The following is a 27,578-nucleotide window of genomic DNA, read 5'->3' as shown; positions in this document are numbered from 1 at the left end:
TGACATAGCATGTTTAAATCGGTCATTGTAAATGCCAACACTTATAATATTGATATTAGAAGGCACATTTCTTCCCTTTTTAGGGTAAAATAAGTAAATCTGTCCAAACTTTGACTCATAGGGGGCCTATTGGTCGTCGAAGATGCAAAAGAATTGTGAAAGAAAAAACACACACAGTTTTGTGCTTTCAGATGCATAAAAAAATATAAAAAGACGTCAAACCTGAAGCTTTTTCATTTCAAGAAAGAAATAGCCCCTTTCTCAAAATCTACGTCACTTCAGAAAGTAAGTTTTTATGCTAACAATTAGTCTGAGAGCGTTTTCGAATCGAAGGCTCAGGCTTGAGGCTTGAGGCTTGGGATTTTCAGGCTCCGGCTCAGTGAGACTCAGGCTTCACAATAAACAACATGGCGACGAAATTGTTTCGAACACTTCGGCTTCACGGCGGGATTAGGCTTCATGGGGGAAATAATAATGCACGAGAACAAACGTGCGTCGTCTGCTTTTTGTGTGCGAGGCATTTATTTAATGATTGTATAACAAAACAAAAAATAACACCACCACAAAACACATAATCATACCATTTGTATTGTAACAAACGCATATTTGCTTTCTGATGGTTTAATATTGTAAAAATACCTCAATAACTTAGAGCAGCCCACTTTTTAGCTTCACTTGATTGTAAAATGACTTATTTTAGTGAAAGCCAACAAATGATGGTTGTTTTCATCAACAACGAAACGGACCAAAAATGTTCTGAAAACATAGCTTTATTTTGTTGTAATATATGTCAACAACATGCCTTGCATTGAAACTGGAAAGCAGGGAAATTTCGAAAGGTATGTTCTGTTATTTGAAAACTATAGTATTCTTTTAGAATAAAAATAACATTACTCTGACTATCAAGTAAAAACTGCATACAAGCTATACTGCACAACAATGAAAACTTTATTTTATCATAAATTGAGTTACTTTTAAACAAAAGAAGTATCAATTTACAGCAATTGATTGTTTAAATAACTTTTTTTAAGATTACAAAGACGGTGCTAATAAATGATTGTTTGTGTTCTCCCATGAGGCTGGGAAAATGTTAGGTTACTTAACAACTTTTAAGTTCATTGCAATTATGATGATCTCCACTTTAAAGTCAAGAAACATAATTATTTCGTCAACTGTTAGGTTAGTATTTCGGAATTGTCAAGTTTTTTCTAATTGTATTTTTCAGCTGTAGAATAATTGCTAGCAAAAAATTGCAAATAAGGACAGGTCAGTTTGCTTTATGTTACTTTACAGAGTTAGAATTGAGCTTTATATCTTTATCGACACAGGTGAAGTTTCTTCTGCTTAATCACCAGTGATATTTCCTCTACTGATGACTAAGCCTGAGCGACTAGTGTGACAGACAAGTGTCGAAGTGGAGACTATTGATTGCCTTGTCGAGTTACAAATACCATTTTTCAACTACTCACATTACTCGACGTGCTACCATGACTACTAAAAAACAGTCACGACTAGGAAACTTTCTAGGACGATAGGTGGCAGCAGACTTACCGGGTAAAGCCATGTTCGCAGAATTATGTGCAAGCTCATAACTACGTAAACAATGGAAGTTTACCCGGTAAGTCTGCTGCCACCTAGCGTTGGAAAGTCTCCCATTGTGTCGCTCTTGCCTATTCCCTACAACTTCAATCCTTTTAGCACAAATTTTACTTGATTGGGCCTGCGGCAAACAACTTGCCGCAATGTATCTTAGGAGTTTAAAATAGTCACAACTAGTGTCAAAGTCGTGACTACAATGTTTTTGACACTAGATGAGTAGTAAACTTCACTTGTTGCCCAGGCCTACTGGTGACATCTTATATTGTTCTGAAATGAACTAACAGGTCTTTCGCTTTGATGCGGAACTGGCTAGCACATGTTACGCTTCTCACATTGATGCTTTTCTGCAGATCCTTGTAACTGAAATGAGAAGAAGATACAATCTTATGAGTATGATCAAATAGTCAATGCTTGAGTATTATACACATAATGAATGTTTATGAGTGCAATGGTGCGAATATGTTCATGAGTTGAAAGATGGAATGTTCTATTCAACGAGGCGGAGCCGAGTTGAATGGAACATTCCAGCTTTCAACGAACGAACATATTCGCACCATTGCACGAATGAAAAACATTCATTATTTGTTTTATATAACAACCAAGTAGATCTTTGTCATTTTGATTGAAAGATACAACTTTCAAAACAAACAAAGCGTAGGCCTACAATTTTTAATTGTAGAATCCGAATGCTAGTATTAGTAATTTTACTAATATTATTCCTCGCAGTAACACTGCTGCGTTACAAACACGCGCACGCAGTGATGTTTTTACTCAGCTTTTTCGTTCCATCCGAAAAGTACCATTGCACGCTGGCAGCGTGCAATGGTACTTTTCGGATGGAACGAAAAAGCACGGTGAGTGACTCAGCGTGCAATGGTACTTTTATTTGCTACCACGTGACGGACAATCCTCCAATCAAATGGCAAGGATCGGCTTGGGTGTTATATAAAATCAAATAATCAATGCTTGAGTACATGTATGATCAAATAATCAACGCAGCCCTCAACATTATAAATTGCAAAATTATAGCATTATCATACCATTTGGGTGATCATTGTACAATGTATCTAAACAAAATTGATTTTTAGCTCTTGGGATTTAATGTTGGTTTAGAGAGTTTTCTTTCTATTACCCCCCCCCTTAGATATAAAAAACAAAGGTTAACATTCAAGAGGGGATTGACTTGGAAGTCTCTCGAACTCCAGATCACCACTGATTATCGGAAACATCTCAAAAGGATGTCGGGTTAGCCTTGCTAAGCCTTGCTAAGGCAGTCAAATTGTCACTCCGAAAAAACGCAACTACCGTATACATTGTACACTGAGCGTAAAATTAACCACATCCGGCACATCGCACGACACGACGCCCCCGTACACAGCCTCCGCATGCGGTTAGTGGTACGAGTGCGGATTACTTCAGCAATGTGACAGTGTATACGGGTGGGTCGTGCGGTGTGATTACACACTACGCACAGTGTATACGGGTGGGTTTAGACCGTCGTCTTTTTCTGAGTGAATAATACCACAGCCTTGATATTTATAGTATTCATTTTGGTTTTAACCCATAAACACCGATGTGGTAATTGCACTATATACTCAATACTTACCGGAGTAAAAACCAAACTGAATACTCGTAACCTGGTGCAATTTTAATATCATTTGCAGTTCCGGCTGCTAAAATTTAGGATTCAAACTGCCTCAGCTACTGGGCAAACTCGGTGGTCTAGTTTAGCATGAAACTGCTCTAGAATTGCAAAGGTTGTGGGTTCGAATCCCACCTGAGTAATTTGCCTGTGATTTTTGTTTTCACAAAACTCAGGTAAGTACTGAGTATACAGTGCTTATATAACACACATTGGTGTATATGGGTAAAAACCAATTTTGTGATTCATACCGTACCTGACAGATATGGGCAGTGTTCAAGTATCCTTTTGCCCCTATAGACTTGAACCTAGGCCGGGTGGTTTTCCTCACACCAAAGTCACTCTTCCAACTCTACATTGTACAATGAAAGTTAATACAAGTAAGAATGTTGATGAATGCCAGTCCTCTTCTACAAAAAAGTTGGAATCCTTAATCCACAAGCAAAAGGTGTTTTTCTAGCAAAGTCCCCCCCCCCCCCCATCTCAACACCTAACCCATATAGCCTCTGCTTGATAAGTTGATGCAGGTGTACATGTATCATCATTCATTCATTCATGGCTAATATTTAAATTTATGTAATCATGTAACCTTTTTTTTTAGTTGCCAAGAAATGTATTTCCCTTCAGAAAACTCAAATAAGTTACTACCCGGTACATCATCAGTCAGAAGTAAACAATATGAAATATTATTATTAAAAAAGTAGGCCTACAACAAAAACATTCTTGAAAAAAAGGAACAAAGCGAAATATTATTCATAAGTAACAAGAGTGTTCAATGTAATTGGTTCAGCTTAAACGAAACCACAAGATTTATAACTAATAATATCACTATCCAGCTCTCGGCCTTGGGATTATAAAAAATAATAAACAACTGTCGTTTTTAATCAGCAGACAAGGAATTTTAATTTTCTGCCAACGAAAAATCAACCATAACCAAGTTAAGAAGACAGGCCCTACTTTCACAAATATTATCCTGTCAAATAATTCCCGAATGTAGCTTATCTTCATCAGTAAATGTTGAGAATAAAACCAAAAGACAATTTTCACGAATTAGATGCAGCACTAAGTTTATGGGCACACGTCATTTTTAACGCGAAGTAAATTATCATAAAAAATTACATTATATATCAAAACTTACCTTAATATCATTGATGCAAATTGTTCGCCTTCTCATGGGTGATATATCAGGTGAAGACTGTTGTTATTAATAGTAAAACACAATCAAAAGAGCCAAATTTGTCAATTTTATTGAACGGTAACCGAGGATTTTAATGGCTGCCGCAAGAAAAAGATTTATCATCCCGAATCTGACGTCATGAAGCCTGGCGAAGCCACCTCTTGAGGAGGCTTCGCCTGGCGCTGTTTTCAGCCAAAATCGAAGCCTCAAATTCGAAGCCCGATCCGGAGCCTCCGATTCGTACGCGGCTTCAAAATGGCTGCATCAGTCTGAAGCCCAAGCCTGAGCCTGAGCCTTCGATTCGAAAACGCTCTGAGTATCACCAATAGTGTCTACGAGTAGTTTGATGCGTGGCCATGAATCAAAAGAGTAGTCCCTTTTGAAACGTGACTTGGCTTCACCCCCCCTCCCCCCCCCCGGCATTGAGCCACTTAAAAACGCGCGGGTATTCAAAAAGGTTATGTCACTCAAGCCAATTAACAGGCAACCAGTTCTGCTGTGGCCGGCAGAAACTTCTGTCCCCCGGAGATGTGTACAAATTTCTTCTGAGATGATAACGCCCTCTTTTGAATCATCCTCCTAGAGCCCATGTTAATGGGGGGGGGGGGGGGGGGGGGGGAGACACACACAATTCACTGGGACACGTCTGTCCACTTGATATCGTAAGAAATTGTTCGAAAAATGACCCATGTGTTACAAGTGGTCCAACATGTCGCACGCACTGCAATTGGGCCTCCAAGTTGCCTGTAAATGTTGCCGCCAGTATGACAAGGCTCTAAGGTCTAGCCAAGTCAAAACTGTTATTACTTTATGGACTTTCATAGTCCCTCGCGACGTTGTGCCGTATTTAAGTACGAATCGATGCGTAAACAGTTTGTTCATTTGAATGGATTCCCTCTGGTTGTGTCTCATTTTCTTTATCAGAACCGCCGTGTTTATCCAAGTCAAGATCAGCATAGAGTAGCCCCGAGTCGCTTGCTACTGGTTCCTCCTCCCCATCAGCAACAGTGCTATACATGTTCTCATGTGATCCAACTTCGAGATGTTTTGGGTGTTTGGGTTTCTTCTGGGGTTGAGCGTAGATGACTGACATGTCTTGAGGTGAATCCACAGCGCCACCACGCGGCGTGGATGATGGCGATGGTCTGCCCTTCTCAGTTTCGGGTCCGTCGAGTCTGGTAGCACTTCCTCCTGCGGGGACGTGCGGGAATTTCTCCGGGATGACATTTCCTGCGTCTCGGCCACCGATTTCTTCATCGTTGGATTTCGTTCCGTTCCGTCTTCCTGCCTCGTCATCCTCAATCTCGCGCATTTTGTATCCAACTTTAGGGTCAATGGGAATCATTGACTTTCTTTTCTTTTTTTGTTGCCGTTTGATCAGCAGAATCAAAATGATGAAACCCACGACCAGGACACCGGCTACGACAATGATAATCGTGACGTGTAAGGAGGAAGAAGACGGCTGTTTGGGGTTCATGGTCCACGCCCGTGTGTTGATCTCCTCAGTGTTAGTCTCCTCTCGAGGCGTGACGTCAATTCTCACCGTGGAATTACTGGACAGTCCAGACGGCACACTGGCAACACAATACGCTACAATAGTCTCCATGGCTTGCATATACAGGGTGTGGCCCTCATTGGATAGCGAATATGTATCCAATGCCAGAGCCTCTCGAGGATCAGTTGTATAGACTTCCCAAGTGACGATAACACTAGGTACGCCCCCAGCGTTACAGTCGAGCGTAATGCTAGCCCCCTCCTCTACCACAGTAGATGACAGTGGGCTAATAGTAACAGTGGGTAATATCACGAGCGGCATAACAGAGCAGGTACGCGGTACATCAAGGGCAGGTGTTGACATTGTACAAGTGAATGTCACTCCATTATCTTCAGCAATTAGCGTGTACGGATGGGTAACGGACTTGATTTGACTGCCATCTGCAATTATCTCTTCCTCCTTGGTTATGGTGATATTAGGGAGTGGATTCCCTCCTGATGTTGAACAAAAAAGATCCACCCTGTCACCAACTGCATTGCCAGTGCCCGTATGCGTGTCTACCCTACATACTAGCGAGTCTAGAGTGGGCGGGACCAGCACAACCAGCGTGGCCATACCTGCAGTAGTGGGGTGTCCGCCAACAGCAGGGTTATACCGGCATGAATACTCCCCACTATCAGACTCTTGTACATTCTCAATCCTTAATGAGAACTCTTCTTCATCCACGTCACCAACGATAGATATGCGCTCCATAACTTCTGAGCTTGCTTGATCAGATCCTTCATAATCAGATCTGTCACGGGTAAGATACGTCAAGGTGGACCCACTGCCAGACTGATCATACGCCCAAATGATAGTGTAACCATCAACATTTCTGAGATCACATTCGAATATTACATTCTCTCCCTCATGAACTGCAGCATCCTTTGGTCTAGTATCCACACCTATCTCTGCCTGAACATGACGGCGTGTCATCCACACGAGAAACAGCAGGACAACAACATGCCCAGTTTTATCAGTAATGTTAAACATGTCGGCTAAGTTACAATCAGTAGGAGCCTATGACAAAATACGGAATCGGTGGCCTTCGTAGGAGAGTGCTCGTGGGGGCCAGCGAAGCTTACAGTAGAACGGTGGAACAGTAGAGCGGTTTCCTTCCAGAATTACTACAAACACGTCAATGTTGTCGAGAAGACTACAAATGTTCATGAAAGATTTACAAACACCTAAGGGCCTATTGTTTATTTTTTGATAGGCGTTTGTTTTTCATTATAAAGTCTATACAGGAAATGTGGTTTGCTTTTTCCGTTTACTTAAGCGTGGTGTATTATGACCTACCCTTGCTCTACCCCGGTGTACCAGGAAGTTTCCCTGCAAAATTGCCATGACTGTATTTGGTGGCATTATGTTGTATGTAGTGATGTACTTTATTCATTTTGAGTTTATAGTAATGGTCCATTAATAGACATTCATAAATACCTCAGACAGTTTCGCTATTCCTATTGGTGGAGAGCGCGTCACGTGGGTGTGTATAAACCTTTGTTTATGACCAGTAAAAAGTGTTGAAACTTGGGCGTGACACGCGAGTTTGCACCTGTGCTTATAAGACAGTTTCTTCATTCCTATTGGTCGAGAGCAACGGCCGAGACAGTTGTGTCACATCACGCGATACCCGCGACGCGCACAGCATTCCCTTATAAGGAGTTGTTTACCCGAGGGCCTTGACTGGGCCTTACCATTTCATAGCTGGAGGGGTGTTGTGTTGAAAGAAATCATTGAAAATTATAATTTTTACATTTACTTTACTTTTTGACCATAAGTGTTGATGTTTTTTGACTTCGTCTCGGTAAAATTATCAAGGACCAGGCCTCGTTGGGATTAAACCACTAGTTGAAAACCTCTTCACCACACATCGATTCCCTTAGTATTTGTAGGCGTGTGGGTCACTGAATGGTGCACCCAAGATCCGGGGGGGGGGGGGACCTTTATGGCCCCAGATGGGGTCAATCGGCGAACCTGAGCTTCCCCCTTTTTTGTAAGGGGGGGGGGCGGATTGTGAAAAAAATCAAGCTTCCTTATACATACAGAGAAACTGATTCTCAATCATTTTTTACTGGAAACAATGTATAGTAGCACCAATACAGTGGTTGAAAGAAAATGTTACTCTCACAAATCAACCCAGGGCAAGCATACATAATAAGTACTTAGAACTGGACACCATTGCATGCATTGGTAATAATCAAAATAATTGTTAGCATAAAGCATTGTAAGAAACAACTCCCTCTGAAGTAGCGTAGTTTTTAAAAAAGAAGTAATTTCTCACTAAAGTATTTGAATTTGATTTCGAGACCTTTGATTTTGAGGTCTCGAAAGAAATCAATGCATCTGAAAGCACTGTGCGCGACAAGGGTGTTTTTTCCCCTTCAATTATTATCTCGCAACTTCGACGCCCAATTGAGTTCAAGTTTTCACAGGTGTGTTATTTAATGCATAATTATGTTGGAATACACCAAAAGAGAGACTGGTCTTTGACAATCCAGTGTGACCTCCCACTGGAAGGGTTTATTAAAGTAAAAAATTATTAAAGGTTTATTAAAGGAAGCAATAATGTGATGACCGTGCGTTTGTGGATCTTAAAGTCACCTGGAAGTGGTATTTTTTCAAAATAAAGCTTTTGTCACTAATATGTGTTTTGATGAGTGGAATGTGAATAAACAGTTAACTAAGGTTTTAAAAAATCAGTTCTTATGTTATTTACAAAATTTAAGAGTAGACCCCGACCCGAGAGGGCGCTGTTCGTGACGTCAATCGAGGCAGACTTTGCCTGTAATGCGTAGAGTAAACACAATTGCAAAGTACATGTACGGACCAAGTCGTGAGTTTGTACGTTTCAAAAAAAGATTTTTTTTTTTTTTTTCCGGCAATGCCGACCAGGTGTATTGCTACTGAATGCAGAAAAATACTTTTTGAAACGTACCAACTCACGACTTGGACGTACATGCACTTTGCAAGTGTGTTTGCTATACGCATTGCAGGCAAAGTCTGCCTCGATTGACGTCACAAAAGGGGTAGGCGGAGTCAGCCCCCCAAACAACTTGATATATTTTTTAAACATATAAATCGTGCAAACAATTACTAAAAAAATTGTTTTATTGTTCGTAAGCATAATTATACTCTTATGTTTGAAAGAAAAACAATTATATTTCCAGGTGACTTTAAGCATGCATACTATTAATTTAGTGTCATGGCTACACAGACATCACTGGTAAAATAAAGTACGCCTACTATCGATCGTTTCTCAAAAGAAAGGGTCTACAATCTTTACAGATCTCTGGCAATCCCTCAAAAAGGGGAACAAAACGATTGGATGTCGGTGGCATGAGATTATGTCCTCCATACGGCGAACTGTGTAAAAACTACTTCTGATAGCGCCCTCTTTTGAATCTTCCTCCACCAGCCCACGTTGGAAAATCATAGGAATTAAAATCAAATGAAATCTTGGAATTACAACGACTGACATCCTGCCCCGCCTATCACATAAACATACAGCTCTTCGAGCATAGTTCGAACCCCCAAAATCGAAGTTGCCACCCCCTCAGACCTCTTTCTTTATGAGCGTGGACGACGGGGAATGATGGCCAGTTTAGTTTACTTCAGCCTCGGCGTTGACACACTAATTCGATCGATTGTAACATGAAATATGTCTTTAGATTGTTCAATCATGGAGTATATCTTTTGTCTGAATCAACCATGGTTCAACCATGGAGGAAGTTCACAACAAAAGATTGTAAAAAAACCGTGCCGAACACGGGCACCGTCTTCACTAGCCTTTATTCAAGGCGTGTGCAGCGGAAAAAACAGCGCGAGCTGCGGATACGTGACATCTGGGGCAGCACCTCTGGGTGCCGGGCGCGCCTTGACTAAAAGGCTACATCTTCACTAGACTTGACTCAAGTTCAAATCCCGTACCATCGCTAGAAAACTGCTCTGCATTACCCCCAAACCTGTTTCTCTGGACCACTTATATTGACTGCGGGTATGCTTAGGGACCTCTCGCACGAGAACGGGACCTGAATCAAGTCTACGTCTTCACACACTCGCCAGCCAAAGGAGTTAAAAGCAGACAATGGAGGGCGCTGTCTAAGAGTTAAAAATCAACCAAAACTCTCCGTGTGGGTGAACGTTAACAGTTCTTTTCTTCCGATCACCATCCAAGGTAAAGCAGAACACCCTTCCCCCCTGGACTCATTTTAAGCTCAGGTGAGTTATTACAAAAACGTTAAACAAAGAAAATAAGGAACAACTTATGACAAATAATTATTGGTGATGTGTGTGTTTAATATTAATAATCATGGGAAACTAAATAAATTACACTTGTCACTTGCCAGCCACATAGTAAAAAGGGATAGGCGGGGCCGAGGGGGGGGTGTTGTAAACAAACTGACTGGCCCACTGCTCTAGCCCTCTAGGTAATCCTTCATCCATGGTAGGGCGTAAGAACGTCTATCAGTGAGGAGTCAAAGCTAGGCTAGCCCACTGCTTGCACTGGCATGACATTAGTTGCGATAATGTAACCCTCCTCCCGACGGCCGCCAGGCCGGAGGGTTACGAGATTGTTTCAAGCGGAAACGGTTGATCTGGTCCAACACGTACAATTTTGACAGCTAGTCACCAGATTTGCCCCATTTTTACCACTTTCAAAAATCATGACACAAATTCTGAGGGGAGTGAGGGTACGAACTTAATCCGCAATGTCTAATGCAGCCTGCCATAATACTCAAAACACCATTGAGGAAATATTTCGAAGAAAAATGGACAAAAACTTACCAGAACCGGAGCGAAATTCACAGGTTCAATTGTCGAACCTGCGTGGGGCGGAGCTTCGGCTCTACGTGTGTGACGTGTAGTTCAACAGTACACGTGCATTAACATGTACATGTACATGTACATGGTGTACTCACTCACAATCAGTACAGTGCATTGTCCTATATGCATGTGATGACCGCACATGTGTGCACAGTTTCCGGGCTACACAATGCACCCTACGCATATTGCCACGACCTTTTGAACTACACGTCACACACGTAGAGCCGAAGCTCCGCCCCACGCAGGTTCGACATTTGAACCTGTGAATTTCGCTCCGGTTCTGGTAAGTTTTTGTCCATTTTTCTTCGAAATATTTCCTCAATGGTGTTTTGAGTATTATGGCAGGCTGCATTAGACATTGCGGATTAAGTTCGTACCCTCAGAATTTGTGTCATGATTTTTGAAAGTGGTAAAAATGGGGCAAATCTGGTGACTAGCTGTCAAAATTGTACGTTTTGGACCAGATCAACCGTTTCCGCTCGAAACAATCTCGTAACCCTCCGGCCTGGCGGCCGTCGGGAGGAGGGTTACGTTATCGCAACTAGCATGACTTGTGCCCAAATTTGACCATTGATTGTTTACAAACTGTTATTGTTACGTTATTTTTCTCTCTTTTTTTTCTGGATGTATATATGCGGTAATCCTTCTTCTCAGGTAAGAAAAAAAATCGGTGGTTTTGGAGTTAAAGGGTGGATAAATTGGTGGCGACGTGCAGAAAATTATCCCACATAATAAAGTCAGCATGGTCAGCGTTGACTGTTGTAGCTATGTAGACTAGCCCTGGTAGGACGTGGTGGTCTCTTGATTAGAATTAGTCCACCAATTGGGAATCCGGGCAAACGGTTCAGCAAAATTATTCTTGTGTAGCTATGGTATGGGGCCATGGAAATCTGTGTTGGGGAATGCACAGTGTATTTTGGTCAGTCAGAGTGCTGGGCGTAATTTGTTACTTTTGGACAGGCCCTTCCAGCACCGCAAACCGGGGCAATCTAGCCGCTACAAAACTGCTTGTAGATGCCTGTCGAGCTGATATTCATCCACACTTTTCTTTTGATTTCAGAAACAAACGAAGCTTTGAAGCATCTTTGAAGCATCTGATCAATCAACAAAGTGACATTATCATCTCGTACAACTTACTAGTATCATGCTCTTCACTGCGTCATTCAAGGATATGTAATCAAGCTTCAATCTTCGCAGATAACCAGCGGGCGTCTGCCCTCTATCCTGCTATTTGCTAATGCCAAGAGACAAAAATAAATCCAAGAGTAAGAAATTCAGAGGTAAGGTAGAGTTAAGTCAATTGATAAAAACATTTAAAAATAACTGTTACAGACTTGAAACTCGCTTTGGGCACAACAATTTTTTCCATATGGGAAGGGGCACTCACTTCTATCAGGTAAATGTAAATTTGTGTTGCAACTTTGCAGAGGGCAATCGTCACAGCAAAAACTCTCCTCAAGGCTCAATATTCATGTTCATGAAACTCGCTTAAAGCCATTATACACTTTCGGAACAGAAAAATCACAACTTTACAAATAACTTACAGGGTTTACAGAAGGTAATGGTCAGAGACTTCTCTTGAAATATTATTCCATGAAGTGCTTTACTTTTTGAGAAAACATTAGAACGATTATCAATTCTCGATATCGAGAATTACGGATTTACTGTAAACACATGTCATGACACGGCGAAACGTGTGAAAACAAGGGTGGGTTTTCCCGTTATTTTCTCCCGACTCCGATGACCAATTGAGCCTAAATTTTCACAGGTTTGTTATTTTATATATAAGTTGTGATACACGAAGTGTGGGCCTTTGGACAATACTGTTTACCGGAAGTGTCAAATGGCTTTAATTCATCCACAAATAAATGATTTTGACTCTGACAAAAATGTTATTGATATTTTATAACGTATGTATTTTAACAACTGTTTTGTTTATAATTTTTTAATGTACATTTATTTTTTATTTCTTGCTTAGCTTCTTCAGATAGTGATCTAATCAGTCAAACTGAGAGTGAACATTCTAATGTTAGTGAGCCCTCTAGCCCCAAGAAAAAACACAGGAAGGGCGCTGCTAAACAGGTACGTAAAATGTAGGGAATTGTAAACGAAATCGTTTGTTCAAGAAAACTGATGGGTCATAAAAATTATCTCTTTGTGAAAACTCAAAATTTTCTTTATGCTAACTTTTGAGACGCTAGGTGGCAGCAGACTTACCAGGTAAATCCATTGTTCTCTGTAATGTGCGCACGCTCAGAGCTACGTAAACAATGGAAATTTACCTGGTAGGTCTGCTGCCACCTAGCGTTCCAAAGTCTCCCATTCGTTTTGTAACAAAACATGACTATTGCCCTACTAGAAATCATCATTCTGTCTCGCAAAAAACCCCCTCACTGTTTTGGAAGCCACTGCCAAAGCATGTCGGCTAAGGGCCTTTCAGGTACTATAGTATTCATTGTATGCATTTTTTGGTTCTGTTTGTATTTTCTGTAATTTTTGTCTTCGTCAGTTCTGGTTGTCCTCTTTTTGACTTTCCAAAAACACTTTAAACTTCATTTTAATTTTGTGTAAATAAAAAGTGTTTATTATTATTAATAGTAGTGTTTCATCACTTGAAACTTTGTATGATATTTTTAAGAACTGCCTCTTCTTAAAAACATTGACGATATGTCTTTTTTTTTTTACTCAACTAACAGGCTGCCAGCGCTTCTGACGTCACCCAGGGTCTCTTCCCTCCCCAGCCCATCCATACCGGTCACATCAGCGCCACCAATCCCTTCGACGACAACCCTAATTCTGACCCGCGCAGAAACCACGCGGGATTCATGGCGCGCCGCATGAACCCCCGCAGTGTGAACGCGGCACAGTTCCCTGGAATGATGAATAGTAACTTCCAGCGGGGGATGCCACCGGGGAACTACCACGGGGGTCCTGGGCCAGGGGGTCCTGGGCCAGGACCCCCAAACGGTCCCCCCCATGGCCCCCCTCACGGCCCCCCTCATGGCCCCCCCCATCACGGCCCCCCTCCTCATCCCATGTTCAATATGAATAACCCCCACGGGCCACCCCTTGTTCTGTGCGGTCTTTGTCGCCAGGAAGTCCACGATACTGAAGATGCTATTCAATGTGAAAGTGGTTGCAATATGTGGTTTCATCGACTATGTACTGGTTTAACCGAAGCTGCATATTCCTTACTCACCACAGAGTATCTCGCTGAGTGGGCATGTGATCGTTGTATTAAGGAGAAGAAGATTCCTTTGGTCAGAGTTAAACCACAACCGGTTATGTTATCTGGACAACATAACTAAAGTATGGGACCGCTAAACTCCTGTTAATGATTTAAGTTAAACCACAACCGGTTATGTTATCTGGTCAACATAACTAAAGTATCTGACCGTTAAACTCCTCATTATGGATTGACTTAAACCCACAACCGGTTATGTTATCTGGTCAACATAACTAAAGTATGGGACCGCTAAACTCCTGTTAATGATTTAAGTTAAACCACAACCGGTTATGTTATCTGGTCAACATAACTAAAGTATCTGACCGTTAAACTCCTCATTATGGATTGACTTAAACCCACAGCCGGTTATGTTATCTGGTCAACATAACTAAAGTATGGGACCGTTAAACTCCTCATTATGGTTAGAGTAAAACCACAACCAGTCATGTTATCTGGTCAACAGTGACAATAACTAAGTAAGGAACCGTTAAACTCCTCATTATGGTTAGAGTTAAACCACTACCAGTTATGTTATCTGGTATGGTCAACAGTGACAATAATTCATTATATAAATACGTTAGACTGTTAAAATCCTCCATTATGGTTAGAGTCAAACCACAACCAGTAATGCTACATGTATCTGGTCAACATAAGTAAAAGAAACATTTAAAATCTTCATGACTGTTAGTTAAACTACAACCAGTTATGTTTGTTTTCTGGTCAACAGTGACAATTATCAATTCTGGTTTACTACACATAATTCTGGTCCAGTAGATAATTGTTAGCTACCTAAAAGCTTTGTGGTCTTGTGTGTTACTCAAAAAGATTTGAACCATTGAGTTTATATCAAAAAGGGTTCTCTTGAGAACCTTTTTTAGATAGTGGTTCCCACAGAACCGATGAGTCTTCTTGTTGTCAGCGGAACTGGTTTTGAGAACTGTTTTTAGATAACGGTTCCTACAGAATCCTATTGGTATTAATGTCATCAGAACTGGTTTTGAGAACTGTTTTCAGATAACGGTTCCTACAGACTCCTACTGGTATTGATGTCATAAGATCTGGTTTTGAGAACTGTTTTCAGATAACGGTTCCTACAGAATCCTATTGGTATTGTTGTCATAGGAACCGTGTTTGAGAATCGTTTTCAGATAATGGTTCAGAATTTGTAGAGTCAGAAAGGGTTCTTACAAATAATTCTAGAATGTGAAATCTCATCAATCACTGTCCATTTGTGGTTAATACTTGCAGTTGTTCAGAGGAGTTATTAAGTTGTAGAAAATAGAATTGTCTTTCATGGTAGTCTGGTTTTTTTTGCTGCTTCTTCCAAGGTTGTATCGTAAACTTGGGTGTGATCCCTGGCTACCATGACAGTTGTACCCCAAAACAAAGATACTAACAAAATAGGGAGACTACCAACATATGGCTAGATACATGTAGCTCAGTTGGTAGAGCGCCAGTACAATAATCCGGAGGTCGTTGGTTCAAGTTTTCAATTTTTCTTTGTTCGGCCCCGAAACAAACAATCAAATTTGTGAAAAGTTGTTTTGCATGTCTAAGCTCAATCAGTCATAGGAGTCACATGAAAATAGTATGTGCTTTTCCAGTTTTAAAACATTGAGTTTTGCAGTCTTGTGAGATAAAGAATAAATCTGTTTTTTTTTATACTCATTTCTCAAAAACTGCAAATTTGATTTTTCAAGGTTGATGCTCAGCCATTTGAAAAATTACACAGGTGTGGTTTTTTATTTTGGAGGTAGAGCCAAGCCTTTGGACTCCCTATATCAAATTGAGCAATAGTCAATGGATAATTTCACCTTTACTGTAAAAAGCTGTGAGACTTTTAAGTATTTTCTTTTGTATTTTTGAATGTTCAGCATTTTGCAATGTATGCTATGGGAGTTTATTTAGTGGGGTGCTCCCTAGTAGAACTGGTCATCGCAATTTTAAACTGAAAATACTGCTGAGCAAATTTCTTTGCTAAGCAAAAATTGAATGAGGCACCAGTTGCAACAATGTAAACTTCATGGAATTTTGGCTTGTAACCAGTTTCTGTTAGGCAAGATTGTTCTGTGCTTAGCAAGTTTTATGCGTACAGGCTTTATGAAATTGGTCCCTGGTCTTTTTGCTAAATGCATATGGGTTGTGCTTGGCATGTGGAGTATAGAACTGTACAAATAGGGGCATACTTTATTTGGCATACTTAATTTGGAATACTTATAAACCTCTTGGCGCATCTATTTCCAGTACAAAGTGTGAATATAGTTTCCCTTTCTCAAGTTGTTTTTTTATATATATATTGAGTTTTGTAAATAGGTGTATAATGTCAAAAGCCGATGTTAATTTCTTTGCGAGCGATTGTAGTTTGTATGATTTGAATTGTATCATCCACTGGTTGTAAATGTTTATTTGCATTCTCAATAAACTTAATTTGACGATGTTAATTAATCACAGCAGCAGTTGACTTTAGTGTTCATTTATATGATTATTCACAGGACATGTATATGGCGTAATTTTAGCATTGGCAGAATTATATCTTGCTCTAAAACTACATGCTTCAGATGGGGTCGTTTCTTACAATGTTTTGTCACAGCAATTAGCTCTACAGTGCTCTCCACCAAGTTTGTATTTTTTGGAGAAATTACCCAAAGTATACTTTCCCTTGAACATCTCTATCTAACATGGTTTCAAAGAAACCTATTTCTTTGGTTGTGACGCTTTTGTTTCTTATCATTAATTGTGTGTATACAACTTTGACTCTGGAAATGTGCTACAAACTTGATCTTATATTAATTTTGGTTTTACCCATACACACTGATGTGTGTTAGCACTGTTGACTCAGTGCTTACCCGAGTTCGGTGAAAAAAAAATCACAGGCATATTATACTCGGGTGGGATTCTAGAGCAGTGTCAAACCAACTAGATCTTCTGATTCATTGGGTCTTGGAACAAATTATTTGACAACAAATAAAACAACTTCAATCGTTTAATTAAATCAAAAAGCATTTTACTTTATTGACATAGACTGTACATAATGTGAAGAACAGCTTTGTAGCAGGTTATGTAAAATAATTCTAGGTTCAACAAATACAAACTTACTAGAGCAGGATTTGAACCTGCGACCTCTGGTCCAGTGCTCTACCAACTGAGCTAGTAATCCAAACATTCCCTTGTCGACCCCGCGGTGCTCATTCGGGTGAGCCCCTGACAAAAGCTAATTGAACGGTCACACTCGCCCTCTTGTGGTGACGGCATGCACCTCGGGCCTGCCCCAAGTGACCCGTTCCACAAGCAGAGCACTGGGGGCTGACCCATGTGAGCCCCTGGAATGACGTCAAAGCTGTTCGAATGTACCGGGGCAGACGGGGGCCGACCCGGGGAAGCTAACCGAATGCACCCACAGTTAAATTGTGTTGTTTGACACCAAATTATTAAAAAATTACCCCGTCACTTTCCCTTGTTTCGATGTCGAGAATTGATATTGTTTTAATGTTTTCTCAAAAAGTAAAGCATTTCATGGAATAATATTTCAAGAGAAGTCTTTCACCATTACCTTCTGTAAACCCTGTAAGTTATTTGTAAATCTCTTTAAAAAAAATTCTGTACCGAAAGTGTCCAATGGCTTTAAAAACACTGGACACTATCGGTAATTGTCAAAGACCAGTCTTCTCACTTGGTGTATCTCAACATATGCATAAAATAACAAACCTGTGAAAATTTGACCTCAATTGGTCGTCAAAGTTGCGAGATAATAACGAAGTTGTGTGCTTTCAGATGCTTGATGTCATGAACCTCAAAATCTGAGGTTTTGAAATCAAATTCGTGGAAATTACTTCTTTCTCGAAAACTATATTACTTCATCAGAGGGAGCCGTTCTCACATTGTTTTATACTTTCAACAGCTCTCCATTACTCGTTACCAAGTAAGGTTTTATGCTAATAATTATTTTGAGAAATTACCAATAGTGTCCACTGCCTTTAAGATGTGCTTGAGAAGATGAATGATTGCGTTAAGTTTTCATAAACTATCCTTTTCACACTGTATCTCTTACCCTAGTACAATACAGCCCTGGGGGGGGGGAGGCCCCAGGAGTTTGTTTTTACCCCACAGTTACCCCTCCACACTTTCACCCTGTCCCCACCTAAGTCCCTAATTGAGGGGGTTCCCAGTTGACGTTTCAGGAATACCCCAGGGTTTTACCGCTTACCCCTACTCCAGAGCAGGGGTAGCTTTTCCCTGGGGTATGCCAATTTGCCCGGGGTAGAGCGATCAAAGGCTGTTTAAGGGCTTGTATGTTTTCAAAGCTTATTCAGATTTTAGCTGAAATATTTTAACCGGTATGAGGATGGTGTCTTCTTCACCTGCTCGCTAGTCGAATGCTGTTACTCAAGGTAAAGATGGTACAGTCCACTTGAAGTTCACTCTGTGCCAACCTGTTGTAAAATGGAAAAGTCCAGGAAAATAGTTATAAGGGGCCATTCAGAATAGTCGTCGTTAGAATTTTGTTCTTGAAATTTTTGAAAGTGTCTAAAATGGTCTTCTGCAGTTTTGTTGTGGTGTTTTCTAATTGTATTCTGGTGTTGAATACAAAATTCTGATCCAGAAAAAACTTGAGCTACAAGCCCTTCGGTCTTGTGGGTTCCCCCTACAGTTCACTTTGTGCCAACCTTTTGAAAAATGAAAAGTCAAGTGAAATGGTAGCCAATCAGAGTAGTCAATGATAAACAATTTCTTCCTCCCATCTTGTGAATTTCCCCCCAAATCAAGCCCGGTCAAAAGGGGAATTTGACTACCAAAGTAGTAAAAATGGTTAACTGATAAATATAATGTTGGCTGTCAGTTGAGGTGCATACTTTAATAATAATAATAATAATAAATTTGAATTTATAACACGCTTAATACGACATTTCTCTGTAATGGGTTACAAGGTGCTTTGTTGCAATATGCAGCTACTCAAACCAGGATTACCAGGGCGAACCCCTTCTCTTTATGATAAGTGCACTGGGATCTTTGTAGAGCACAACATAGCACTAGGGATCTAATGCTTTGCGTCCTATTCAAAGGGCGCAGCTACAATAGCTAAGTGTCTTGCTCAAGAGCACAAATGTCATGACCGGGACTCAAACCCACACTCTGCTGATGAACAGAAACACCAGAGCATCAGTCCGGTGTTCTTATATCCAGTCCGCAACGACACGCCCAGAATATCGACTGACGAAATGATTTGACTTGGATTTAGAGCTATCAATGACTTTCAAATAAACACCCATTTAAAAGATCTAACACTAGGCAGAAATAAGGTTGAGTTGTTTCTTTTGGACATAGATATTAGAAGAACTTACTTTGACATTTTATTGCGGTATTTCTCCAGTTGATTTTTCTCTAATGGTGTAATCATATCTTCAACTTCGGCCGTCTGAGCTTGGTCAGCGCCGTGGTTTTGTAAAGAGGCGGCAATGGCCTCGACCCGCTGTGACTTCTCAATCAAACGTCTGGAAAGAAAAATATCTTGAGTTGAACAATAACAACAAACAGAGAAGCTAGTGTCTACGAGTCACAATTAGCTTGAGATGAGTTAATGAGTAGTTTGCGACGTAATTCTAGGCATTTTTGGCATGACCCTTGCAGCTGTCAGGACGTTTTGGGGAATCGGCGGGCACCAAGTTACCTCATCGTAAACAAATTTCTAATAAATTGGTTGATGCCCAGCCGATGTCCGGCAGGGCAATGTCCTTATTGGGCGGGCGCTACGCCGACAACTTTACACACAGTTAATTTAGGCAGGACATCCGACAAGTGCTTGCCAGATCGAGCAACTAGGTCCAACTGGGTCCTTTTCAGATTTTACTTTGATTAACTTAATTAGGTTCTAAAAAGAACCAGTGGTTGCTTCTTCTCATAACCAACTCTTCTCAACATGCTCAAGAGAGATTTTCACATGGTGCTAGTGCAAACCTCACCTGATAATACTCCCACCTTTCAAAGTTTCAAATCCTTTTCAGATCTTTTTTTGATGGACTTAATTAGGTTCTAAAAAGATCCGGTGGTGTGTTCTTCTCACACACCAACACTTCTCAAAAGCAATTTACACATAGTGCTAATGCAAAACGCACCTGTTTCAAACTTTTTCGATAGGACTTACTTGTTTTCCTTTGTCTCAAATGCCCTCCTACTCATGAGGTTAGCGAGTGATTTGTAGCAGTGTTCCAGTACCATCCTGCTGAGTTGAGTAATCTCTACTGTGAATAGATAGAAGGTACGAGACGGCGCATGGTCTGGGGTGCGGGGGATTTCTTGCATAGAGACGAAATGCTCTGAGAACATCTTGTAGAGTAGCTCCTTGGCTTCTTTGGCAGGAATAAGGGCAAATTCTTCCACCTGTTGGAGGCAATTAGTGAAAAGTTGAGGCATGTCAAGTATCATGCCTGGGTCGAATTCACAAAGAGGTAGGACTATGCCTAACTTAGGACTAGTCCTAGCTTAGGACTAGTCCTAGGTAAATTAAAAACTCAAGGCTAGTCGTAAGACTCGTCCTAACTTGAGATAAGACTAGTCTTAACTTTTTGTGAAATCCGCCCCTGGACTGTTACATCCAAACTTGCTTAAGAGTTGAATGGCACCTACACATGTATGCTCACGGCTGTCCTAAATGTTAACTGGGAACAGTAAATGACAAATGTAGAGCTGTATGGAGACTTTCAAAGATTGAGTGATAAGATCAGGGATTGAGGAATGAGATTTGCTGGGCACTGTAGTAGGAGTAAGGAGTCTGCATCAAAACTCATTCACTGGGAACCAAAACAAGGACGCAGGTAGTGGTCTAGGCCTAGACCAAAGTTGACCTACTTAGATCTTTTGAGGAAAGACACCAGCCTGGAGACAGCAGAGCTACGGACAGCAATGCAGCACAGAACCCCATGGAAAGCTATTACAGTTCAGGCACATCACCAGAAATAAACAAACAAAATGACAACGGTACCTGTTTCTGCTCCAGATATTTCTTCAGCAGCAGCGTCTTGAATATGCGGGAGCTCTTGGAGCCAAAACGTTCAAGTACAATCGATTCGATGGTAGATATTGCTAATGCACGACAGGATTGCTGAAAGTCTTATACCAACTTAAGGTCACAAAAAATTGCCTTTTGAATGACACGTTGCTTTTGAAATAAGGCCAATTGTCTAAAATATATTTCTTAATTAAAAACCACAGTGGAAACAGACTGGGCAAGTTTTTGAACAGTTTGGGTTTGAGCAAAGAAACATGAACAGGAGCGTGACTTGAACCAATGACCTCCGGAATAATGTGACAAAGCTCTACCAACTGATCCTATCCAGCCCTGTTTGCGGTCTCCTTATTTTGTCAATATCTTTGTTTGGCGGCTAAAGGGAAGGTACACATTTGGTAATTACTCAAAACAGATATTAACTTAAAAACTGACTTGCTGACGAGCATTGGAGAGCTGTTGATAGTATATAACATTGTGGGAAACGTCTCCCTTCTAAAGTAACGTAATTTTTGAGAAAGAGGTAACTTCTCACTAAAATAATAAAAGACTTCTCGCTAGAAGTCTTTTATTCCTATCTGAAAGCACACAAATTCGTCCAACAAGGGTGTTTTTCTTTCATCATTTTCTCGCAACTTCGATGACCAATTGAGCCCAAATTTTCACAGGCTTGTTATTTTATGGTTATGATGGGATACACCAAGTGAGAACACTTGTCTTTGACAATTACCAAACGTGTACAGTGTCTTTAACTGCCATGTAGCCAAGGATCACACCCAAGTTTATGATACAACCTTGGAAGCGGCACATTAATATTATTATAATTATATCTTTCTTTGTAAGGACCTGTTTACAATTTGGTTTGCAGTAACACCATAGTGTGTGTCTACTTGCCAGGTAGAGTTCTGTAGAGAACTGTGTTGCTATATATTCTACTACCGCTGAGTAGATTGTTCGGATTTTTCGGAGACTTATCAAAGAACTGTCCTGCTTTTAAACTACTACCTAGGCGGGAGGTAGAAAATCGGCTGGGACTATCTACTATATCTTATAAGATTGTTATTTAATGCCATACCACAAAGTGTGTTCTTAAAGCCATTATACACTTTCGGTAAACAGTAATGTCCAAGTCCCACACTTTGTGTATCACTACTTATATATAAAATAACAAACCTGTGAGTATTTAGGCTCAATCGGTCATCGGAGTCGAAAAATTACGGGAAAACCGACTCTTGGTTTCGCCGTGTCATGACATGTGTTTAAAATAAATCCGTATTTCTCGCTATCGAGAATTGATATTGTTTTAATGTTTTCTCGAAAAGTAAAGCATTTCATGGACCAATATTTCAAGAGAAGTCTTTCACCATTACCTTCTCTTAACCCTGTAAATTATTTGTAAATCTGTGAACTTTTTTTTTTTCTGTACCGAAAGTGTATAATGGCTTTAATTGGTCACAATGTTTCGACTAGCTTGCTTTAGTCATCGTCAGGAGACCTGTTTACGCACTTGCTTTATAATTTATTCCCATCTTCGAATTTCTTTAAAGGATACCAATGGTGTATGTTCCTCCTCCCATTTCTCCAGTCTTTGTTATCATTTCGTTCTATAAATAAACAAACAAACAGACACAATAAGAGATGGTACAAACAACATTACAAAACTAGCTCCTTTTTGTCTTTTTGAATGTCTGTAGGAAAGAGTAGTGTCTTATCTGTTTTATTCTTCACCAGGAAGTGTACATTTGTGGCGTGTCATAACCGAGCGGTGAGGGCCACATTAACTGATTAGGGCTGTCAACCCAGGTCAACTGCGAAAGGGCACGTTGCCACCTACTCATGGGGCTGAAACAGGGTTACCCCTTTCACAGTTCATAAGGGTGTCATCCACTAGGAGCCTGGTTGGTAGAGCAGAATGCGCTACCTTTCCAACTTTTACAAAGTAATTATGATTAAGTGCATTGCTTAGGGACAAAGGTGTCATGACCAGGTATCCAACCCACACACTGCTGCTGTCAACATCAGAGCATGCGTTCGGTTGGCCGGACCACTTTCGCACCAAACAAAATGTGTCGTGCTAATTTGTAATGCCTTGGTAAACAAACAAACAGACACAATAATAAGTCAATAGTATTTCTAGAGGTAATAATGTCCTCTTGTAATAATTGGTCGGCATGTTCGATGAGTGACACTTGTGGAGCAAATAAAACCAAGTTGTACATGTACAATAATGGCACTTTTGAAATACATAAAATAGATTGTATGTACGACGTCCTTGGCACTGAAAGAGTTAACTGATGTCGCTTTCAACAAATTATTTTACCTGATCTTCTGCGAGTAGTTTGAGATACTGTTCTACGACCCCAAACTTCATCTGGTTCTCTTTGGGTAAACTTCTCATAATATCGTTGAGAGAGATCGGTTTGGACACATCTTCAGTTGAACTATCAGATAACTCATTCAGTCTTAGCATTGTACGTACCACTTCTGCCGCATTCTGTACATGAAGGAGAATAAGACAAAAGATTGATCTTTTTAAAAATGTTAAATTTGCATCGAGGATAAAGAATATTCATTTAGGATTTTACCCATACACACTGATGTGTGTTAGCACTGTATACTCAGTACTTTCCCGAGTTCTGTGAAAAAAAAATCCCAGGCATATTACTCGGATGGGATTCGACCCCACGACTTTTTATAGCAGTGTCATATCTCTGTGGGCAATCTCGGTGGTCTAGTTGGTATGACACTGTTTTTTCTCAGTTGGCACAAGCGTATACTTTTTGTTCACCCTTACACCAATGCGTATCAGGCGCTGTATACTCTGTACTTTCCATAGTTCTGTGAAAACAAAATCCACAGGAAAATTACTTGGGTGGGATTCAAAACCCAGGAGCTTTGAGTCGCTAGAGCTATGACCACCATTGCAAGAGTCTTATTACCACTTGACCACCGCGCTAGCCCAGTGGCTAGACGGTCATGACCTTTGGTGGGAGGATAAAGGGTTTCCCCCAAATTCAAGCCCCGTCTACCACAGTGAGTAACATGTAGAAATTCATTTATATACAAAAAGATATCAAAACCCTTTGAGAGTGTATTATAGTCAGTAAGGCATGTTGATGTTTTTTTTTTACCCAATCTATTCTTCGACTGATGGCTTGGGTCACTTCGTGATCTTGAAGGTACTGGTGGAACTTGTGGAAGTCTAAACGCCAAAAGATTCCATCATCATCAGCAGTCTGGAGGAGAAAAGATTGTAGACAAATCAAAATTAACAAGGGATACTAGGCCTGGAGTTACACACAGGCTAAGCCAAGGAGGCCATGGCCTCCGTTCCCCCTGGTCTTGGACTTGATGCCCTCCAAAATTTTCCCATCGAGTTTAAGATTTTACAATGGAAGAGCCTTTTGCAAAATTAAAATGGCCTTGCCCTTATAATATTGAAAATCCGGGTTCGAATCCAGGTCATGACACTTGTGTCATTGAGCAAGATGTTTTACTATAACCCAGGGGTATAAATTTGGCAGCACAGGCTGTATACTGCCAAGGGAGCTGAGATAGCTTCAGGAATGAAAATAAATGGCACCAGTGATCTGAAATTCTATAGGCCCCCTATTCAACACTTTTGTATTCCTACCTCTGTGTCAGTTTTCAGTCTCTTAGCCGTCCTATCGGAGTCATCCTGCTCTGTTGACCTTTTCCGTTTTGCAACGTTGGCTTCTCACAACGGCAAGAAATAAAAGAAGTAAACGTCACTGGTTTGATATGTTTGTATTAATTTTATCAATGTGTCATTGCACATACTGATTAATTGATTGAGTGAAATTCTTCAGATAAAATGGATCAAGAACAACAACATGGCAAAAATACACAACATCGGGAGGTTAAAGGAGGGAAAGTTTGGCGATTGGTAATCACTCTTAAAATAAATGACAGAACAAACTTTTGATTAGAAGCCTATAGCAGCTTTTGATTGTAAAAAACATTTTGAGAAACACTTCACTTTGAGGTAATGAGTTGGAAGTTGGAACTTCTTTTTCCAACAGCACCCAAACTCTGACAACACCAGGACTGTGGTTAATTGTAGCCCTTACCTTGAAGTGGCCATTCAGTGTCTTATTATGTTAGGCTGAAGTGAATCAAACTGCTTTGCCACAGTTTCTCATTTCCAAAGTTTATTCTTACCCGTCTGTATTTCAATGCTTGCTGGTATCCTATAGAGGTTCTCTTGACTTATTTGTAGTTCAGGAATGATTGCAGCGGCATCATCGTTCTTAGCGGTAGGCACCCTCTGTAGGAAGTGTGTGTTGATTAGATCATTCATCTGAGTCTCGACATGAGATGAACTCACTGATTGTCCTCCTGGGGGAATAAATTCAAAAAAATAATAACAGTGGCTTCTTATAGCACTCAGGTCCGTCAGTCAGTGACGCTCATGGGGGCTTCAACAATATTAACCATGGTCACTTTATATCATTCCTTAAACCATCTCAGCTCCCTTGGGAATATACAGCCAGTGCTGCCAAATATGCAGCACACCAAGCTAATGAATCAATTACAAGAACCATCTCTAGCTGCCCTCACAGGTACCCATTTTATACCTCTGGGTGAAGAGAAGCAATTATGTTACTAACCCTCTGAGAGTCTTTGAGTAACCTGTCTGACCACTTTACTCATCATCATCCGACCATGCTGAAGTATCTCCTCGATGATCAACTCCCCTGCATCTCCGTATAATGTCTTGGCACAATGGATGAAGCGGGGATAGCGCACCAGGAGTAGAACTGGATCAATACTGGCAGAGTATTCCACGAAGCCTCGTTTGTGTAGAGTAAACGAGACCATGTTGTGCTGGATGAGAACACACAGAGCTTTACGCACCTGAACACAGACATATAAGTTTTCATTTCTTCAATTTTCATATTTTAATATTTTATGGGGTTTATTGCAAAGGGGGATTGGTAGTCATGGTACATCCATGGTAGTACAAAGAACAGGCACCTTTCCAAATATTTATAAACTTATCAGGAGATTAGTGTCTTAATGTTAGTGTATCTCATGTATGTTTTTTTTTAACTGTTTATTGAAAACCAATTCGCACCAATTCCATAAAAAAAAAAAAAAACACAAAATGCTTAGTTTGACCATGGAGGAAGAAATACCTCTATTAGTATTTCTACCTCCATGCCATGGTTTGACAAGTTTTAATTAAAGCACAAAAAGTACAACCCAAAAGTAAACAGAACAAAACAGACATTACTAAAAAGTATAAAGAAAGGAAAAATTTAACCCCAAAATGGATAGAGCAAAAAGCAAAATGAAATCAATTGGCTACAGTTGATTTGTCTTCTTCTTGTTTCTTTCTTACTTTCCTCGCAGTCCCCATACTGTCGGAAATATACGGTTAACTCATAGTACTCCACACACAGACTGACACATAAAAAATAACGTGACAATACAAAATACCTGATCATTGATAAGTCCCGTTTCCTGAGCAATAACACGTAGAGGTTTGGGTCCATTTCTAATGAGATGGGTACAGACTTTCTCAACGATATCACCAAAATGTTCTCCGATCAGCTGAGAGGCCAGACGGGTTTGACAAACGGACATGTTTGACTTTGGATCTTGACCGTCGCTTCAGCAGTTCAGGAGTTAGCAGACAGCATTGACGATTACGTTTTAGGCCTTACAACACATTTTACAGGATGTTATTACTGCGCGAGAGTGTGCATAAATAAAGTAGTGCAGAGCACCTTTGCTCAAAGAAAATAATGTAGTTTCAGCCAAACTATTTGTAGGCCTACTTTATTTTGTGGATATGTGTCTCTTATTGACTTGTAGCTAATGTAGTGCAATAAAATAAAATAAAATAAAATACACAATAAAATATTCATAAATTATAATAAAATAGATAAAAACAAAATGTGTCAGGAAAAGGCTATAATGTTTTGTTGGGACTCTGCATGCAGAACGCATTTTTTTCCTGTATAGTAGTATTGAATTGCCATCCTCAAAAAAAAAAAAAACCCAGATTTATTTTTAAAGGATTCCCTTTCTCTAATCAATTTAGGAAAAAAACCTTCCCCATTGAAAAGCACTCAGTGGCAATTCGTTTCATACAGCAAAAAATTGTGCGCCTCCCTGTGGCTTAAAAAACACCTTGATGCTTGATGCTTGATGAATAACCACCTAGACAGCTACCTGCTTGTCCAAGGTGTGGTATAGGGGTGCTCGTGTTGTGTGGCCGTGAAAGTGCAGTATTTTACAAGGTGCGAGTAAAAACATCCTCATCATCTTAAAGCTGTTGATGGGTGGTGGTGGGACGCATGTCTCTCACCGCCGGAAGAGGACCACTGCCTGAAAAACCTTGACTGATTGCTGTCACTGCTTCCAACGGGAGCCTGTTCCAGGTTGGAATGGTGCGGATAAAGAAGGACAATTTGAATGAGTCTCGTGATGCCTGGATTGGTAGATAATGAAGTTGGTGTCGAGTTCATGCCTATCGCTGGGTGGAGTTGAATAGAAGGAAAACTAACATGCACCTGCCCCATCCGTTACCGGCATCCCCTCTAA

At 40.5% G+C, this 27,578-nt stretch overlaps 3 protein-coding genes and 1 long non-coding RNA gene across 4 annotated transcripts; 1 reads left to right on the top strand and 3 right to left on the bottom strand.

Moving 5' to 3' along the window:
- Positions 1–583: 583 nt before the first annotated feature.
- On the bottom strand, positions 584–4,675 carry LOC117295958. Its single transcript, XR_004519703.1, has 3 exons — positions 4,380–4,675; positions 3,498–3,593; positions 584–1,959 (listed from the first exon to the last, which is right to left on the bottom strand). It is a non-coding gene; the product is annotated as an uncharacterized LOC117295958 (long non-coding RNA).
- Positions 4,676–5,039: 364 nt separating this feature from the next.
- On the bottom strand, positions 5,040–6,945 carry LOC117295682. The gene has a single exon (XM_033778393.1). The coding sequence runs from the start codon at positions 6,943–6,945 to the stop codon at positions 5,266–5,268; it is 1,680 nt and encodes a 559-aa protein (XP_033634284.1). The 3' UTR covers positions 5,040–5,265.
- A 3,108-nt stretch (positions 6,946–10,053) lies between these two features.
- Positions 10,054–15,475, top strand: LOC117295971 (protein pygopus-like). Its single transcript, XM_033778796.1, has 4 exons — positions 10,054–10,173; positions 11,840–12,059; positions 12,758–12,861; positions 13,476–15,475. Exons 2-4 carry the CDS (start codon positions 12,017–12,019, stop codon positions 14,085–14,087), a joined length of 759 nt encoding a protein of 252 aa, XP_033634687.1. The 5' UTR covers positions 10,054–10,173; positions 11,840–12,016; the 3' UTR covers positions 14,088–15,475.
- Positions 15,476–18,345: 2,870 nt separating this feature from the next.
- LOC117295773 (DNA-directed RNA polymerase III subunit RPC3-like) lies at positions 18,346–26,663 on the bottom strand. Its single transcript, XM_033778516.1, has 11 exons — positions 26,469–26,663; positions 25,637–25,883; positions 25,188–25,364; positions 24,640–24,719; positions 24,137–24,241; positions 23,326–23,499; positions 22,558–22,609; positions 20,982–21,109; positions 20,145–20,380; positions 19,345–19,494; positions 18,346–18,435 (listed from the first exon to the last, which is right to left on the bottom strand). The coding sequence occupies exons 1-11, from the start codon at positions 26,613–26,615 to the stop codon at positions 18,360–18,362; spliced, it is 1,572 nt and encodes a 523-aa protein (XP_033634407.1). The 5' UTR covers positions 26,616–26,663; the 3' UTR covers positions 18,346–18,359.
- Between the last annotated feature and the right edge of the window lie 915 nt (positions 26,664–27,578).

Source organism: Asterias rubens, chromosome 10 (assembly GCF_902459465.1).
Source record: "Asterias rubens chromosome 10, eAstRub1.3, whole genome shotgun sequence".
Taxonomy (NCBI): domain Eukaryota; kingdom Metazoa; phylum Echinodermata; class Asteroidea; order Forcipulatida; family Asteriidae; genus Asterias; species Asterias rubens.
This window is presented reverse-complemented; position numbering and strand designations above follow the sequence as displayed.

Excerpts from the sequence above, each read along its gene's own strand:
- LOC117295773 (XM_033778516.1), bottom strand. The coding sequence starts at position 26,615 with ATGTCCGTTTGTCAAACCCGTCTGGCCTCTCAGCTGATCGGAGAACAT. Across the intron at positions 24,242-24,639 it reads GACTGAAAACTGACACAGAG|ACTGCTGATGATGATGGAAT; the intron begins GTAGGAATACAA and ends TTTCTCCTCCAG. Across the intron at positions 21,110-22,557 it reads AGGAGGAACATACACCATTG|ACTTTCAGCAATCCTGTCGT; the intron begins GTATCCTTTAAA and ends AGTTGGTATAAG.
- LOC117295682 (XM_033778393.1), bottom strand. The coding sequence starts at position 6,945 with ATGTTTAACATTACTGATAAAACTGGGCATGTTGTTGTCCTGCTGTTT.
- LOC117295971 (XM_033778796.1), top strand. The coding sequence starts at position 12,017 with ATGCCAAGAGACAAAAATAAATCCAAGAGTAAGAAATTCAGAG. Across the intron at positions 12,060-12,757 it reads CAAGAGTAAGAAATTCAGAG|CTTCTTCAGATAGTGATCTA; the intron begins GTAAGGTAGAGT and ends TTTCTTGCTTAG. Across the intron at positions 12,862-13,475 it reads GGAAGGGCGCTGCTAAACAG|GCTGCCAGCGCTTCTGACGT; the intron begins GTACGTAAAATG and ends CTCAACTAACAG.